This window comes from Numida meleagris, chromosome 1, assembly GCF_002078875.1.
Source record: "Numida meleagris isolate 19003 breed g44 Domestic line chromosome 1, NumMel1.0, whole genome shotgun sequence".
NCBI classification, from domain to species: Eukaryota; Metazoa; Chordata; class Aves; order Galliformes; family Numididae; genus Numida; species Numida meleagris.
In genome coordinates, this window is record NC_034409.1 from 57,781,321 (window position 1) to 57,799,628 (window position 18,308).

At 46.5% G+C, this 18,308-nt stretch overlaps 2 protein-coding genes across 5 annotated transcripts in view; one reads left to right on the forward strand and one right to left on the reverse strand.

The window, feature by feature from the left end:
• LOC110398184 (translation initiation factor IF-2-like) lies at positions 10,022–12,687 on the reverse strand. The gene is made up of 3 exons (XM_021395655.1): positions 12,363–12,687; positions 11,353–12,277; positions 10,022–11,257 (listed from the first exon to the last, which is right to left on the reverse strand). The coding sequence occupies exons 1-2, from the start codon at positions 12,685–12,687 to the stop codon at positions 11,424–11,426; spliced, it is 1,179 nt and encodes a 392-aa protein (XP_021251330.1). The 3' UTR covers positions 10,022–11,257; positions 11,353–11,423.
• TMEM178B (transmembrane protein 178B) overlaps positions 12,276–18,308 on the forward strand; it is a 217,769-nt gene continuing 211,736 nt past the window's right edge. For 3 of the 4 annotated variants that reach the window (XM_021388437.1, XM_021388443.1, XM_021388431.1), the window contains exon 1: positions 12,276–13,091. In XM_021388437.1, coding sequence (XP_021244112.1) covers positions 12,710–13,091 — 382 coding nt within the window. In that variant the 5' untranslated portion in view covers positions 12,276–12,709. The remainder of the gene's footprint in view (positions 13,092–18,308) is intronic. The other variant, XM_021388423.1, reaches the window with a different exon arrangement.

Genomic DNA, 18,308 nt, shown 5'->3' on the forward strand with positions numbered 1-18,308 from the left:
TCTTGGGCTCTCATCTGAGCCATTTGTGTCGCACTCCTTCATTTCAGCACAGCTTATCCACCATCGTACTAATGCAGAACAATGAGGTGGTTATGGAATTGGGGTGCGTAAGAGCTAGGCCTCCAGCCGTACAGACTGCTGCACCGAGCCACCTGTCTGATCAGGCCAAGTTAATGATACCTGTGTAGCACTGGAAGCGTGCCTTGAGTCTTTGGGACTCATAAAGCAAACGTCCCTGCTCTGAGGATTCCGACATGCTAAGGGATGATAATAACAGGGAATGGAAGGAAGCAATAGGGGTTGACAGCAGGAAGGGCCTTGAGATAAGCTGAATTTCATGGACTCATTGCTGGAGCCTCCTGAGGTTTTTGTTGTAAATAGAGCAGAGCGTTTGGACTTGTGAGCAATTATTTAGAAGCAGATCAGTGGCAGACAGGTGAGCTAAAATGTTGAAACTCCAGAAAGGAGTTAAAAGAGAGTGAGTTGACATGGGGCTCAGAGGCAAAATGGGGACTGTTGTTAGGAAAAGAAACCAAGGGAGGGAAGAGACGTGCGTGGATTACAGCAGAGCAGCAAAGAAAAGAAGTGGGCTCATGATAAAGTTCGCAGAAGAGCTTTTTGTAAATTGGTGGCAATAATTTGGACTGGAAATATTTTGTTCGATAATAATGATCTGGAATTACTTACCTGGCTAATTCATCCTGTGTACGTATTTTAGTTATAATTGAACATTTAAAAGCCTTAAGGTAGGATTTTGACAAAATGCAATGCAAGCCTGTGTTGTTTTGTCCCAAGAAGACAAATGTATATCCAGAAAGAAGAAAAGACCAGGATGAGAGATAGCCCATTGGCGCTTGTTTATTGACATTTTCAAGGAGAGTCTGAACTTCCTTCATTTGATCTTGGAAAAGAGATGTTGGGGTGGTTCCAGTAAGGCACAGTAATCAAATTCACTCTGGAATCTTATGCTTGAAACTATTATCTCATGCTGTAAGACAATTTCAAACATCCTCTTCTTATAAATATTGATATGACAGAACAGAACAGTCTTCATCTGAGTCAAATGGAAGACCCTCTGAGCATTTGGTAAAACTGCATTGGCTACATATGTGTTTATTCATTTTTTATGTGATCATGATTAATTCGTGAACTTCAGCTGTGTTGTGTTGCACAGTGATTCAAGCTGAGCCACAGAGACGTCTAGCAGTGCAAATCCCTCTGGAGACAATGTGTTATGTGAAGAGGTTGGCAGACTTTGGGTGGGCAATTGAGGGATGTTTTGTCTTTAAAATAACTCATCAAACTAATGTCTCAGAGTGAAATCTACAAAGATGCAGCTATTAAATGCTGCCACTCCAGCTATCTAATACTGGAAGTACTTGGGGAAGAGATGCAGCATTAAAGAAAAACAGAAATTATTTGCATCTTGAGCTTATTGCTTACGCAGGCAGCTGGGCTATTGAGACAGCTTTCTCGCCTCTTGGGTAAACAGAGCAAGTGCTCTTCCTCTCTCTCTTTTGTGACGCCTTCGGACTGATGCCTGAAATGGTATTGACAGTTCTCCAGAGGAGCTGCAGCATGTCTCTTGAAATGGAAGATGAGCTGTTCAGCATAGCAGGGGGTGCACGAAGCTGAACAGGCAAGTGAGTAGGTCTCCATGCATCTACATGTTTGTCATTTAGACTGACTAATTTGTAGCTCAACAGTATGTCAGAATAAATGATCAGTGATAGATTTAAACAAAGTATTTAAGACGGAAGAGAAGGAGGTTTTCTTTGTGGTTAGATCAAGGGACTGAGAATGAGCATTGTTCAATCTTGCTTTATTCGTAACTCCATTACTAACTCGCTGAATGACCTTAAGCAACTCAGTTAAGCTACCTGCCATTTTATTCCTCTGTAAACTGGGGATAACAAGGTTTCCTTCAGAAATGGGCTGAGAAGAATAATTCATTCTTTAAGAAGGGTTCAGCTTCCCCTAGTGAAAAACTTACCACACAAGTAGAACACTGTTGTTACATTACCAACAACATGCAATCATATGCAAGAAAACTTTAAAAGGCAATAGTAAGAAAGGCACGTTTTCTTGGCTGGAACAAAGTATTAAAGGGGGGAATGAAAAAAAAAAGAAAAAATTTAAATGATGGAATCTGCTGAAAAGAGGAGAAATAATGGAGATATCTGGCTTACTGCTGATAAAAGCTCTTGTAGTTTCTCTCCCGTTGTCCCTTGCAGAACTCATCTGAAGGGACATCCATCACGGTTTTAAATGGGGGAAAACCAGCTGTCCATCTCTAACTCTGTTTGACCAAGTGTAAAAAGGAAGAGCGAATAAGAATGTTCCAGCAGTAAAATTCTCAGGCAGGCAGCCATCTCTTAAACAGAAAATGTGGGGAGATCGGTTGAATCTGTTTGAGTTCATATTTCTGTTTCTGCATGCTGACATGGCCTACTCTTGTCAGGATGCAGTCTTGGATCCAGATCTCTTGGGTTTATGGGCTGTAGGCTCCCCTGAGTTTCAGCAGACTTTGGTATTTTATATCCCTTTTGATCTCTGTGGTGCATTTCAGGGGAGATTTTTCTCCCTGTTTTCCTGGTTTGGTCCCTCCCTTTCTCAGTGTATCCTGGCCAGTGCTCCCCAGGATACACCATTAGCTCTCTGGGAGCATTTTAGGTATCCATTCCCTGACTGCCTCTGTTTGCCGGTCGGCAGGTTTTCTGAGATCTTCTTGGATCCCCAGGTTCCCAACTCATCTCAGTAGCACTCTTTGTAGTCCTAAATGTTATCAAACAGCCTTTCCCCCTCTAGCCGTGGAAAGAGACAATCCCCTTGAGGACCTTTTGTTTTAGTTTGGAGTTTCTTCAGCCTGTGAGAGCATTCTTTTGTGCAGCAGCTGGGTGTTTAGAAGTATTCAAGATCTTTCTTCTTGCAGCTTGTGGCTTGTCTTTTGAGTTGCAGAGGGTTGGTTTTTATTTTATGTACTTATTTTCCATTCAGTTAATTATCTCAAACCTCACAATACCCAAGCTGAGTAAGTCCTGCTCCCTACAAAAGCTTTCTTGGCACTGATTCACCTTTTTCTTGTGAAGAAATCTTTCTTCAGATTTTACGGCTATGATTCCCAAAGTTCCTTTTTTTTTTTTCTTTTTGTCTTTGAGAAATTTTTACCTCAGTCCACTTCTCTGGAAAGGAGAGAATTAGCTTTTTGCAGACGAATCTCTTTAACATACCTGTTGGGCAGTCAGAGAACAGTCACTAAGGTTTAGTACTCATCTTTGTCTCCTGTTTGGTGGGTACTTTACAGCAAAGTTGAATAAACGCGTATCTGTCATGGCACAGCAGTTCTGAATGGAACATCTTCAGGGTGCAAGCCATAAGGACTATATTGCATTTGACTGAATACCCCAAAATGTTGTCAAAAGCATTTTAAACTCCTCATTTTCCCCTTCTCTGCTGGGTAGTCTGCACAAACTACTCTGTGGAGGCATTAAGATCTTTTCGTTGTCACGTGCTTGCCCTTAGTGGCTGAGGCTCAACCCTGCTCAATGAATGGCCTAGTTATGTTCAGTGCTAGCACAGTATTCAAAGCATGGCTAAGTTTGCTGCCCTGGTCTTAGAGATGCCATCCCGCTGAGTCTCTATTGCGCTGAGCTTCCTGAAAGTGCAGGAGGTGCCTTGGAGAGCTCTTCTTCCACCAGTTAAACAGACAAGCAGCAAACTGCTAATGAGCTTCAAAACCCTACTGTATGCAGCCTGGCTGCAGTGGCATCTGTCTGCCCAAGAAATGAGTCAGTTCTGCTCTGAACAGGATTTCTGAAAATGGCAACCAGATGCCTGTGGATCTGAGCTTTCCATGGGTTCTTTGCAACTGTAACTGCTGCTGTGCTGCCAATCCCTGGCAAATGGTCAGCTGCTGCATAGGGTCTCCAACCATTAATCTTCATGAATACAGGACTTCAGGGAGCCCTCTGGCCTTAAACCAGGCATGCAGGGAGGAAATCAACTTACTATCCTGTCTGGACACTCCAAACAGGCGTTTCCCTGAAACACTTTGTACCTACAGAGTTTGCATCCACTCACTGCACTGTAAGCATCTACATTGTTGCTGTAAAGCGCTTTAAGATGCCCAGCTTCGGAAAGGCGCTTTAGGAGAGAGACATCAAGCTGTAGGTTTCTGTAAATGCTTCATTTTGTATGTCAGATTTAGTACTATAGTATATTGGATTGCAATATTCAATGAAAAGATAACAATGGCATGCGAAACTAACCACTCTTGTGATTTTAATTCAGTGTTGACAGAAAAAGAACAGTCATAAAGGAGCTGCTGCCGTCTCTTAGAAAATGTGCACCGGTAGCAATTCTGCTGAAATGTATAGATTTTCCTTCCTCCACTTTCCTTTATTCTTTGTTAAGACTAGCAAACCAATGACAATTGCATGGAAACGAGGTCTTCTTACTTAGGAATTCATCCCTTCCTGCTGTGTGTTTCCCACCTGGAGCTATAATCCTCTCTTTGTGATCAATCAATTCCTCAGCAACTAATTGTGATATCACAGTGCTAAAGTTTCAGATGGGAAAATGAACTGCAGAAGCAGATGAACTCTGGAGAACCAAATACTTTACTTTCATGCAAATATTGTTGCTAATATTAAACGAGGAAAGGTAAATGCAAAACTGTTGAGGATAGCAGCATGCTTATCTAAATAAGGTGTTTGTCATCCTAGATATCTTCTGCTTTTGTGCAGATGCACAAGGTCTGTAGACTGTATACACCTTTATACCTATCTACATTCTCCTTTGATTTTAAGTGAGGCTACTAAGCCAGGGCTTTCACAGCCAAATGAAATACCTGAAGACTGGGGTCTCCTGTGTCACGTTCCTAAATGGAGGAGTGTTTTTAGAGAGTAGGATTTCTCTAAGCAGGTCTTATTTTGGGTTTGATTGCCAGTTTTCTTTCCAGTCTGGCCTGTGATGGTTATTCATGATCTATGAATTCTGATTTTTAACTGATCCTTGCTCTTCTTTTGTGACTGAAGGAGTTAGCAAATCGATTTGGCATCTGGGAGACAATCACAGGTATGATTCAGTACCAAAGCCTATATTAGACTGTGCCTCTGTCTTTGGGGGGGTTAGTTCACAAACCACTGCTGATATAACATGTGTCCAGATATCTCTCTGGGCACAAAGAGTTCTGAAATCTGGCAGAAACTTAGGGGAGGTGGTGTGCTGTGATTTGTGAAGTAAATTAATAGTACTACCTGTGTGCCTTTGCATAAGACTGCATGTATGAACTAAATATTGATGAACCACAGTAAAATTGGACTTATTCAGGCTTTATTGTGTTGATAATCAGTGTGTTAGATGTAGCTTTAAGAATAAAAGTCACTTGTTACAAAATACTGGAAGCCGGGAGTTCTGAGTTTTTGCTCTGAATTAGTACTCTTTTGCCCCAATAACTCAACTTAAATTCTTCACACTGGTTCTGTAACAATCAAACAATCACAAAATCATGAATTTTAATGAAAAATAGTGTCTCCTGTTTTCAGCTGAGCTCAAAGATGAAGATGTCGGACAGCCATCTTTACTTGGTAGATGGCTTTATACAGCAAGTAACTGAGCTATTGAACTGCTGCATTCAGGACATCGTCTTCATCACAGCAGTAGGCAATGGCTTTTTCCTGCAGCAGGATTATGGGTAGGAAGCCAGACCTGCAATAAGCCTGTAAGGCAAACTCGGCGAAGCACACTGTGGCTTGTCTGAAACAGTAGTCCTCCTAGCAAGGAAAAAAGGTCTGCGGGAGTGAGCTCACATGTAACCTATGCCAACTCAGAGGAGAGGAAGCTGTAGAATGTGGACGTGTTGACTGCAAAATTGGCTAGGCAATAACCAGGAGGTGTAACAGAATGCCTGCTATGATCACAGGGTGCACTAGGGTTAGGCTGAATCTCTGCTTGTGAAGACAAAGGTGAAGATGTATTTTTTATAGTGGGCAGATAAAACTGAGAGAGCCCTTAGGGCCAAAGGTTGCCTGTGAGCTTTGGCTGAGTTATCTTGTAGCCCAGCAGAGCTCTCTCTTTTAATAGAAACTTATATATATGCTATACAGGCCTTTTCTTTTTTTAAAAAAAACCTTCTTTTGATGCATATCTGACATTGGAAGAACTTGAGTGTTTCCTCAGGACTCAACAGAGACAGGGTCAAGGCTGCTTTTCGTGAGTTGCTTTAGTGTTCACTTCTGAGCATGGTGCATGTTTAGATACTACTGCCTGGCTGGAAAAGGTAAAACATGTGGGCCCACCTTTAAAGATGGAGCAATAAACTCCACATTGTTCTGCAGTGTATCACTCAACGATAGTTCAGCCTGTGTGTAGGTGGTACAGGGACAACGTCCTCAGTAGACTAAGTTTGACTACTGGGTCCTGTTTTCAGCAGCTTGTAGCTTTGCTAAACTTCAGCTGGTTGGGTTGATGTTTTCCAAGCAGTGGTGTCTGCTTTGGGTAGTTCGGGGGAAATTTTGATTATTACTTGCTTTGAAAAAGTTCATCCTTGTTTTGCCTGAGGTTAAAAATATTCTTGGAGTTGTTCTGATGTGAAGCAGTGGTTCTCATACATGGGTAGCTGTGTCTGCAGTGTAGGTTTAGGTAATCCACAGTTACGTGGCTTTGACAGCTGACAGCTAAATAATGAAGAGTAAATTTCATAGGAGGAAGCAATTTTAGTGGAAAGCCTCCAATGTTTTTTTCAAATATTTTTTTCCTTTGTCTTTGGAAAAATAACATTATACTGTGGTTCTTTTTAGTTGGGTACTGTCTTTTACCTGCGTCTGTGTGAAGCAATTTCAGTCTTGGCCATTCCCTCAGTTACACTGAAAAAAAAAAGCTGCAGAGCCACTCACCTACATGTCTTCCTGCTTTCTGCTCAGCAGTTCATTTTGTTTCCTCCATAAAAAACTCTCCTTTCTATGCTTACTCTCCATTCAACTCCTGACCTCCTGATTTGTTCAGTCTCAGCTCATGTGTGCCTCTGTTCTTTACAACTTCAGGTCACTAAATCAAGACCTTAAGAAAACACCAATACGTCCATGGAATGTTTTTCATTTGAGTCTTGTGTTCATGAAGTAAGACACATGGCCAAAACCTGCTTTGTACACCAACTCACTTTCCATTCATGCCAAATGGCTGATGAACTAGGGCTTTGCAGCCCAGGTATGGTGGCTGTTTGGTCAAGAGTTTGGCTGCTGCGCAGTAAGCCCAGCAGAGGAATACAGCTAGGAAAAGTCGTGGTTGAAGAGTTCAGGTAGCTGAGCTGAAATTGTTAATTGGGTTTTATTTGTTCCTTTGCTAGGGTTGCTATTATGAAGCTGAGTGAGTCAAGTAATTGCCAGTCTTCACAGCTAATGTCCATGTGATCCATGTTTTCTGTGGATTCTGTTTCAGTTACTCTTGTACTGATTGGTAGAAATACTGACAACTGTGTGGAGTCAAGGAAACAGGGAGCTGTTCTCTAAGGAATGGAAGTGCTAAGTGCTCTGAAAGTTTTGGTTCTAAGCTTCTTTAATTGAGCACCCAAAATACCCTGGCACATTTGAAAATGTTGGCTTTTATCTACGTTTCTCAGCAGGGAACTGGGAAGATAATTTCATTGATGTTTGTAAAAAAACCCTCAAACACTGGAACGAGAACACCATTATAGAAAAGCCCATGAGGAGATTAATCATTCTGTATTCAGTGCAAGATCTGGATGCTCTGTGGTAAGAAGAGCATGCAGCTCACGTTGGGTGATAAGGATAGGAGAACATTTGAATAGCATTCATTAAGTGAGCAACATCCGTCCTTTGCACTGAAAAAGAAAGGAGACCCTCAAAAAAAAAAAATGCAATGAAAGACTGTAGCCCCATGTGCATGTGTAAAAGGTGAATTAACGTTGCATGGGTGGTCCTAGATCTAGTGTTCACTAACTTGCTTAGCTTTGCAATCCACATGTTCTTTGTAGAGATGCAGCAAAGCAGAAACCTTTGGAAATTGTCAGGGGAGAGGGCAATCGGCAAACTTACACGGAATGTTGAGGTTCACATCTGCCTTTACAGAGCCTCTGCTTGGTTCTGAACCCCCTCAGCACCCTGCATTCAGTTGGACTGATGGCTCTGCTGTTTGTGGGAGCTGCAGTGAGAAACTCCTGGGCGAGAGGCAGCATCGTGTACGTCTGTGTTGGTATGGCTGGCATAATGGGGATTCACTCACACCGGTATCCAAGGTGCGTTTGAACGATAAAAAGCATTAGTAGATATAATTTGTTCTATCTGTGTTTGGTTTGATTACTGTCTTGTGTTTTACATCCTGTAATTAGAGCAGCGAAGTGCCTCCAGGGTCAGCCCGATTCCAGGTAACACAATGGTAACGCGAGCTCCTTTGGCTCCAGCAGGAGGCTCATTACGAAGAGTGAAGGATGGAGCCCATGTAAATTTAGCGTCACCTCTTGGGAAATGAAGAGCACAAAGAGAAGGGAAATGCCGTGGATCATCTCTCCCTGTCGAATAAATCCAGTCGGTGGCACCGATCCCAAGAAACGGGGAGTGTGGTGGCTGGCTCGGTCCCCTCCCCCACTAGATGGCACTGAACTCTTTTTCTTTAATAGAAAAAAAAAAAAAAAAAAGAGGAGGGAGAAGAAAAATATGGTGGAGGTCATTTTGATGAAAAAAAAAAAAACAAACTAATAATAACCTGAAGAAAAGCAAATTGCGATTGGTTCTCCATGAACTCTGCCCAGCACCTCACCTGCCTGCACCTCGGTACCGGCGCTGCTGTCTGCGTCAGAGGTTTGGGAGTGGTGGAGGATGCTGAGGGCAGCCCAGCAGTGCTGGGAGGCAGCGGGTGAGAGGCCGGCCTCCTCTGCAACGTTACAGCAGCGGTGAGCGCTAACAGGCAGAGCACACGGCTCCTCACCAGAGCTGGCTCCGAGCAGCCTCATCGGGCTCTGCTTCTCTGTCCCGTGCCGTCAGGCATTTTTCTGCGCGCCCACGTGCGTTACTTTCCCCTCTGTATCGCCAAACTCGTAACCTGCAGAAAGCTGAAGCTGCGCATCCCCAGCCCAATTCATCTAAGATCAGTGAATTAACTCCCGTTGCCAAGACATCCTCAATTCACCGCAGGGCGAGGTTTCGATAGCACGCTGAAGCGCGTGTGGACTTTTTATTTACACACCTTCCTCCCCATCTGCAGATCGACAAGGATTGTTTTTCCCTCCCCTCTCCCCGTGGCAAGGCGGGGGTGGGGTGGGAGGAAGCGAATTTAATAATGATCTGTTTGCGCTGGGAAGGGGCTGTCGGGAATAATCCCGAGGAGAGGCAGAGGAAGGGTTCGTGACGCTGCACCAAGCCGTGTTCTGCCCCTCCTGAAAGCAGTGAGATAATGACGGTGAGGGAGAAAAGTGTTCAATTCTAAGAGTTAAAGCGGAGCTCTCCTGAAATCCAACGCTTTCTCCTACATTTGTATATTTAAGGTGACTTGCAGGAGGATACAGCTTGCCATCTGATCAAGCTACAAACACAGGCAGAAAAATGAAAATGCATGGAGACTGCCGCTGAAATGCCTTTTGGGAGAAAAAGATAAAACCTGGAAGTGCATGCCCTTACCCCCAGTCTTCCAGTGCTGTAGTCTAAATGGAGAATAGATGCAGCAAACTCTCCTGCACCTACTCTAGAGCTTGCCTCACACTGTAGCGAGAGAACCATCTAACCTTTCAGGACCTGGTTCCTGCTTTTTAGTGGATGATGGATTCTTAAGTCTAAAATCCACCCACTCTATCAGCCTAAAATGTTTGGTAAAATCAGCCTTATTCTCTGTTATCATCCGCCAGCTTGGGTCGTGATGCTGAGAATTGACAAAGCAATCCAGGCACACCCTCATCTCAGTATGGGTGCAGTACAAGAAACATGTTGGCCATCTGCTTGGAGGATCCTGCAGCTTTTTGACCACACAGCTCTACATTTTTTCCCCCAGCAGAAGACAAGTATGGCTCCTCCAAGCTCATTATCAAATTTAATTGCTTTTATGTATTGGCATGGAGTTGCTTGACAAATCCTGTTATAGAAGCTGATCCACCTGAGCTGAGCTGGTTTTTTTTTTGTTGTTGTTGCTTTTTTTCCAGACTTAGACCCTTAGAAATTTACCTTTATTAAGAACCACAGAGGGAAGTTACTGCTAAACATATGTAAACTGGTGCCTTGTTCCAACGGAACTATCACCTTTACCTGGAGCTTTCCAGGCATAGTTAATATTCATAACATAATGCTGAAATTTTGCAATTGAGCTGTTTTAGCAGATGCACCGGTCACTGCATCTACGGCTTGGACTTTCCCCGTGTGAGCTTCTTAATCTCGCTAGGGGCTTCGACAATATAGCGCACTTATAAAGAAAAATGGTTTAGTGGGAGAGGTGCCCTTCCGTAGCTGGAAATCCCCGTTTGCAAGCGAGGTGCAAGGAGATGTGCTGCCTTCTTTGGATGTAGGCTTTTGCAGAGCTCAGTCTTGGGGAGACACGGGGCGGTGGGCTTCTTGCTGCAGTAGGAGTGACTGCTATTTGCTGTGTTGTGTGCTGTGGAGCCTGTGGGAGCCAAATGTTGGGTGCAGCGGGACCCTGCTGGCAGCCCCAGGAGGCGCTGGTGCTAACAGAGCAGGGTGTGCCAGGACCCACCCGGGGCTTCTGATGCGAGGGAAATGATCGTGCTTCTTTCCTTTCTGTACAGTACCATTCCGAGTCTGAAGACTTTGGTTTTCTGGATCACGCAGAATCCGGGTCTCGAATCCAGGGTGGGCTCACACTCTGCCTTACAGAGGAGGTGGGATTCTTTGGTGCAGGCAGAAACAGCTACAGTTGTCTTAGATTTGGGTGACACAGCGTAAGGTCTCGTGACCACGAATGAGCGGGATCCGGTTAGATCCAGGTTTTACATTCTCCCCTTTTAAGAAAGTAAGGCTTCGACATTTCCTGTCTGCCAAGCGGTGCAGTTTATCTTTAAGGAGGCCAGAGAAATAAGAAATGAGTCTCACGTTGCATGGGTGACATCACTGGCTTTTGGCTCGGCGCTCTGTATTCTCTGTCTGTAGGCTTTAGCCAAGGCTGCAGGGCTCGGTGTTTGAACAAGGAAAGATTCCCAGGTGTACGGAAGATCGGATCCACTCTTATTTAGGTTAAAAAACGGTGAAATGAGATTTCTAAAGCTCGTGGACTCCGGCGCGCCTTCTGTTGCTTTTGATCTCTACGAGATGGGTGAGTTATTCCCATTAGAGAGAAAGGGAGAGGAAATTTAAGGAGAAAAAAAAAAAGAAAAAAAAAAAAAAGATGTCTGCATACGTATCTGCTGATGCCGAGGATACGTTTCACGTGAAGCCGCTGAGCTAGAACCCTCGGCTCCTCCGTGGAGATCAGGCCATATGGCAGAGAAATGGTGCAGCCCCGGAGCTGTTGACAACTGTTAGCGGCCGCCTTCCCCTCCCCGCGTAAGGTGTGCGGCGTTTTTTTTTCCACCCCTGGTTTGTTTGGGTTCGATTCCCCCCGAGCTCCCCTCCCCGCTCCCGAGCATCCTTCCAGGCAGCCGCAGCCCTGCCTTCATCCTGCCGACGGTGAACGCGCCCGTGCGTTAGGAAAGCCGCGCGCGACAAACCGAAGCGGCGCTGACGAAGGAAGGCGAGCGATCGCCGGCGGAAGGGGGTGGAGGAGCGATGCCGGGGCCCAGGACCCGTGCCGCCTAGCGGGAGCCGCCTGCCCGCCGCCGGGCGGTGCGCCCGTAGGCCCCGCGGTCCCTCGGCGCCTCCCGCCCTGCCCGGGCGCCCGCAGCCACAGCGAGCCGGGCCGCCGCTCGGGCAGGGCTCCGGGCTGCCGGGGCCGCGCCGCCCGAGGGGAGCCGGCGGGACCGGGCGAGCGGATGGCCGGGCTGGCGGGGAGGAGCCGAGGCGGTTCGGAAGCCGGGATGTCGGCGGCCGCGAGCGACTGAGCGTCTGAGGGACTCGGGCTGAGTCCGCCGAGGGAGAGACGAACCCGCGCGCGCCCGCATCGCCAGCCGCGGCCGGGGAGCCGGTGCTCCGGCCGCGATTCGAAGCGGCGGCGGCGACGACGGATCGCTCCCCGTCTCGCTCCCTCCCCGTCTCGCTCCCTCCTCTTCGACCCCGCTTTAAACCCGAGCCGGCCGTCCGGATGACGCCGGCGCCGAGAGGCTGACAAAGAACAGACGGGTCACCCTCCCGGGGCCGGGAGAGCCCCCGCTTCTGAACTTTCTGTCCTGCGGGGCTGGGCTGAACCTACCGAGCCGAAAGCCATCGCCCCCGCGCCTCCCGGCCGAGCGGACCGAAAGAGATTAACGGAGCCTCCGATCGAGCGGCCGTAGCCCCCGAGTCCCCCCCGGGGCTCGCTCGCGGCGAGGGCGGCGGGACGTCCGCGCGGGAGGGAGGAAGGCTGCGCCGCGCTTCTCCTCGCCGCGTCTCCTCCGCAGAGGAGCAGAGGCCGATGAGCCCCCAGGACTGCCCCCGGGGCAGAACTTCGTAGCGCTCTGGGCGTCCCTCCGCAGCGTGGATGCGAGCCGCACGAGCGGGGATGCTCGAGGCTGCCTCTGCCGAGTGACGGCCGGCGGCTGCTCCGGGGCTTCGGCGTGGCCTCGCGCTCAAGGGCTTTGCCTGCGGTGAAGATGTCCATGGTGTTCCCGTGAAGCTGAGGTATGGCTGCTGGAAGGTTGCTGCTGTATGCTGGCCTCTCTTTAGCTTTGTGTGCCCTGGGCATGCTGGCTGTGGCGATCTGCTCTGACCATTGGTACGAAACTGATGCCAGGAAGCACAGGGAGAGGTGCAAGAGCATCACCACTAAGAGAAATGATCCTGGCTTTATTTACAACTCCAACAACAACCTGCCTCTCAGGGCCAGCAGGTCGAGGTTGGACCGCTGGGAAGGGAAACTCCTCTTGGCAAGGAACAGGAGGCAGATCTTTGCCATGAGCGCGGTCGACGAGTGCAACAGACAGTACAACTCAACCAACATGGGGCTCTGGAGGAAATGCCACCGACAAGGATTCGACCAAGAGCTGGAGGAGCTGATTGCCAAAGGTAAGGGCTGTTTTTACCAAACGCGTGTGCCGGGCCCTCCCGAGCCCAGTGGGAGCTGAGCAGAGCCATTGGGACTCCCAGGTGGAAGTGTGCATCCCCAGCCAAGCCCTCTCCTTGCGTTGGCTGAAGTGCCTCGGCTGGGCGCTGCTTCCCGGGGCATCGCCAGGGCGGCTTCCCCTGGGGGCTCCTCCGTGGAGACGTGGGGTTTGGGAGCAAGGCGGCAGCGGGGTGAGAGCAGACACACCTCAGAACGTCTCTTTCATGTCTGTGTCTCTGTAAGCCCATCACCATGGCATCAGAACATTCTCCACGCAGAAGCAAAATGTATGAATAAAGCAGAGCCTGGATATTTTTTTATTTTATTTTTAGTTTGAGCCTGCTGACTCAGACAAAGTGTGTAGTATTTTATGAGATGCTACATATGTCTGTATTTTGTCATTCCCTTACCAAATACCCCACCGGTCCTGAATTACACCATTAGCAGGGCTCACATGCAGGCTTCTGTCAAATGGAGCGTAAACAAAGAGAAATGCTAACAAGCAGGAGGAAACCCAGCTTGCTGTTTAAGCTACATTTAGGAATATTTTCAATGCCTACAAAACGTTACATTAATTTATTAGGAGTTCTAGGTATCATTTGCTCTTAGAGTGGAGATGCATCTATTTGCCTGGAGCATTTTTGTGCCATTCTTTTTCTAGTTTTCCGGTCCTCCTCTTTCTGCTTTCCCCAAACGTGGCGGCTCAAGATGATGGTCAGTTTGCCCCAGATGTCTCTTTGATCTGAAGTAGAGCAAGGGGAGATACGCACAAACCCCTGCCCACACATCCCCTCCACAAAGGATGTACATTTTTGCAGGATGGCTGGGGTTCAGTAAAGGATGACAGCATCTTTGCTGCCCATAACGTGGTTACTCCAAAGGACAAAATAACATTTCCCTCCCATGGTTCTTCTGTGGCGTTCAGATGGTTCTCCAGAGCTTTATTTCCATCGCAGTGAAACCACTGCTTCTTACACACAAAACAAGAACACTTGTTTTCTACATGTATTCTCTGTCCCAAGCTCCCTTGGTAGCCTGCGTTAACTCCCTTTTCAGACCATGCCTGCAGAATTATTGCTTAAGACTATTCTCGAGGGGTATGTTTTCACACATGTTTGCCAATGTATACATTCAGTTCCGTATGTGTTCAAGGGAGTCATACGGGTATGTAGCACGGTATAGACCTGCACTGAAGCAATGCACACAGGTGACATAGTGGGGAACCTTTCACCCCTAGATCCTCTCTGTGTTACTAGTGACCCTTGATGTCCACTTCTATTTAATGACCTACATGGGATGCATTGGTGGCTTCAATCCTGTTAGCAGTGGACAAGGGTCTGCATCCTGACACCTCGCTGCTCATGCCAACGCTGAGGGATCTCTCCCCTCTGTCTAGCTGGGGGTGTGGGCTTGCTGTGGATTGCTCTGCCACGTGTGGCACAAGCTGAGAACTTCAACCTTGCCAGCGGGCAAACATTGCACCAGAGGTCTCCTTTGCCAAATAGTTTCAATTACTAGAGAGATTTTTCATGTTGAAATAAGTTAGCCATTCCTCATTCACCGCCCACCTCATCCTGGACTTGAGAATATCCAGAAGCTGATGAAATCGCTTGGCCATGGGTTATGTGTAAGAGCAGCTCTGTGAAGTGACAGACAAAATGGGGCACCTTCCTGGTGGTCAAACATGGGAGAAGGCAGTCTTTGGAAGATCCTGCTGTCACTGCTGTGTGTGCACAGAGAGCCACCCTAAAAGCACACCACTTCCTGGGCTCGGAACGGCGCGTGCCCTGCACATTATCTCTGGCCGTATGCAGGTGGACAGCAAACCACGGCTCGGCGTTGGTGCTCCGGAGTCAGGAGAGCACAGAATTTGGTGTCTTAATCCCTTGCCTTCTGTGAAGGCTTTCTGTGGATGCTTAACGAACGAGTTCATAGTGTGTTGAGAGCAATTTTAAAGGAGGGACACTCGTAATGCTGAATACCAACATTATGGTTCATTTGGCAGTCCTTTTGGAGGAAGGGTTTACCTGTAGCGTAAGTCTCAGTTGTGCTGAAGAGTTGCATGTTTACACTAATGCTGTAGAGCTGTGCTGCTTTGGCATCTTCAGGTTAAAACATAGGAGAGCAAATGTAATGTCAATTTGATAAGTGACAGCTTCTGACTCGCTCACAAATAAAACCGGGGATAGCGGTATGATGAGATTGTTTATCCGCTGCAAGTAAGCAGCTCGATCAAAAAGAATGGATGGGTTTTACTCTCCCTTTACCAAAAAGTCATGTAAAATAACCACCTGTTAAGAAAGCACGTAAGCTGGAATCTGAATTAGAAATTTGATGTGTGTGTGTTGGAGCCGTCTTTACAAGGGGAAACAACAAGTGTCCCTGTTTCCTCCTCAGGACAGATATCAGACGTTCCTTTACGATCTGCAGCTGTATGGTGACAGTGGAATAAGTACATCTGCCGCTGCCGTCAGGTGCTGAAACCAGTTCTGTGTTGCAGAGGAGGCAGGTGTTTGCGGTTCATCCCGGCAGCACCCTGGTGCTTGTCTCGCTTTCCTTCCATGCCAGACGCTCATCTGGAGTTGGAAGATTGCAGGGGTGGTGTTTGGGCAAAGCTTGCCTGATGTGAACGTGAAGAACTGCAGATGTGCTGTAGCTGTAGTCAGCAGATACCCTGACTGGAGCGCATCTTCTTGCGTGGAGGAAATACCTCTCTTTGTAAAACCAGGGCTCCAGGGCAAATGGTCATTGGTACATTGGCCTTTTACTCTCCATCCTTTGCCAGCTGGTAATTTAATATGGGCACACCTCTTCCGGAACTGGATAAATTGATGCGGGTTCTGGCCCCAAATATTGCATATAATGCTACATGTAATTGAATGTGAATGCTATTAAGTTTCTTTCTTTTTTTTTTTTTTCTTCTTTTTAAGCTGGACAGAAGCTAAGTGATCCATTTACTCAGAGACACACTTTTCCCTAGGCAAAACTTTCAGTTTTGAGGATGGTAGATTTGTCTATCAAAGGATAATAAAAAATAGTCATTAAGAGCCTAACTAGCTTTGCAAATACCCTGCAGTTATTCTGCTTGTGAACTCTGCTGAAATTAATACAAGCTGTAGGCAATGGCTTGTGGCAGGATCAGGCCCTGTGGTACTTGGCAATATTCTGATGCCAGTGGTTTTAAAAAACAGTTGTGTTTCTGAAGATTCTGGGTCACTACTGGAATTCTATTCTGTATTTCTTAGTTTAAATTTCTGGTGGTTAAAACATTTACGTTAATAGTACAGTTAGACAAACAGGCAACGAATTAAAACAAATTTTTACAAGTGAGCATACCTGGGGAGAGGCAGACAGACATAAGAAGCCAAAGGCCTGGAGGACATTCCAGCACTGCATCAAAACTAGACAACTAATTTGTTCTCCTTGTTATAACTGAAAACAAAACAAAACGTACAGAAGATACGTGAACTACAGTCAATAATAAAACTACTGGAGCCAAACATGCAAACCCAAGGCTCAGCCTTGCTAACTTTTACTCACCTGAATAATGTTCATTCCTGTGAATGGGCTATTTGGACTGAGGGGAAGCGCTTATGTGGAGAAGGGGTGGCCAAAGAGAAAGAGCTTATGGGGTTGATCCTGTGATTCTGTCTTGGAGTTTGATGGAACGTTTGCACACGTTAGGACCAGAGTTTTGCTCTTGATCCCTGAAGGCCCGAGCCAAGGAATGCTGGCTGCGGTTTTCTCCAGTGCGATGCTCTGAGCTTCTTCTGACACACAGATGTGTGCACGATCTTCTCAGTGAATTAAATAGCCCTGGTGCTCAATGTCCTCTTGAATGTAGTGTTCTCCATACCCTGTTACAGACACTGGCTGCCTTTCTGCCGCTGAGTTTCTAGCAAAAGCAGCATTCCCTCACCCTCCCAAAAAATTCCAGGGAATCAAGCGCCTCCAGCACTGTGCATAGAGAGGTTTGCAGTGCAGATAAGCATCCACTTGCAGCAGGGGGAAGGCAGAGTTTGTTTCCTGCTTGGCAATCACCAGCTCACAACGCCTTGCGTACAACTTGTAGTGACCCAGAAAATAAACCTGCAAGCCACAGGGTCTGTCCGCATCATTGCTTGGATTGCAGTGTTGCTTGGATGCTTTCCTGCTCTAGTCGACAGGGAAACAAGAAAGGATAAAAAGAAATTACATCATTTAATTATAAAGGTACAATAAAGTACACGGAAAAGTTGCACAATAACCAGAGACTGTTCCATTTAGACAATTACCGCTCAGAGGACCTTGCATCTCCCTTCTGGAAGACTGCCAGTTAAACCTGCCTGTATGGGGCTCTGCTGCCTGCCACTGGAATCCAATTTTATTTAAAAAATTTTACAGTGACCTTATTATTTCAGCTCCCTGTTTACCTTCCTTCCTCCCCAAGGTCCATGGAAGTCATAGTAAATCCTATTTTTAAAACACTTCATTGCATGTATACTCAGACGCGTGCCACCATCAAAAAAAAAAAAAAAAAAAAAAGAGAAACTAATTCCTGTGCAGCCTATCTCCAAACCAAATAATATGCAAGATTTCTGGGATGAAAGCCTTCTCTGTTCTGATTGTCAGATGCATGGCACAATTGAGGAAGAAAGGCTTAACAAGACTACTCCAGCCGTCACGAGGGATTATTTATACACAATTGGAAAAGCCTGAAGAGAGGCTACTTGCATCTATCTCTAGGAGCAAAAAGATTTATTTCCATAAAAGTACTCACAATACCTTGCAGTTCTGTAGATTTCAGTTTTAAAATGCAATGTTTGTGCCAGACAAATTAGGACAGCCATCTTTTTGCATATGTTCTTCACACATTTAAAGAACGTGAGTGCTTAGTTTATGTGTTTGAAATCCCACCAAATGTACTCATTATAAAAAGGACTTTACTGAAGTCTTGGTTCTGATCCTCGCGAAGTCAGTAGTGAATGTTTTATTGAACGCGGTGATGCAGCAAGTTCAGGCCTTTCGCAATTCCTTTGAGGTTAAAGCGGTCCCTGGAAAGGCCAGCACAAGGTCTACGCTCTATTCTGTCACAACAAAATTCTGCAGGAGGGATTGGCTAAAATTTGAGCAGGAAGTATACTTTCAGTTGAACTTTAGGCTAAGCAAGGGCTTCGCCTCACCATTTTCAGTGACACTGT

Excerpts from the sequence above, each read along its gene's own strand:
- LOC110398184 (XM_021395655.1), bottom strand. The coding sequence starts at position 12,687 with ATGGACATCTTCACCGCAGGCAAAGCCCTTGAGCGCGAGGCCACGCCG. Across the intron at positions 12,278-12,362 it reads CTACGGCCGCTCGATCGGAG|GACAGAAAGTTCAGAAGCGG; the intron begins GCTCCGTTAATC and ends CCAGCCCCGCAG.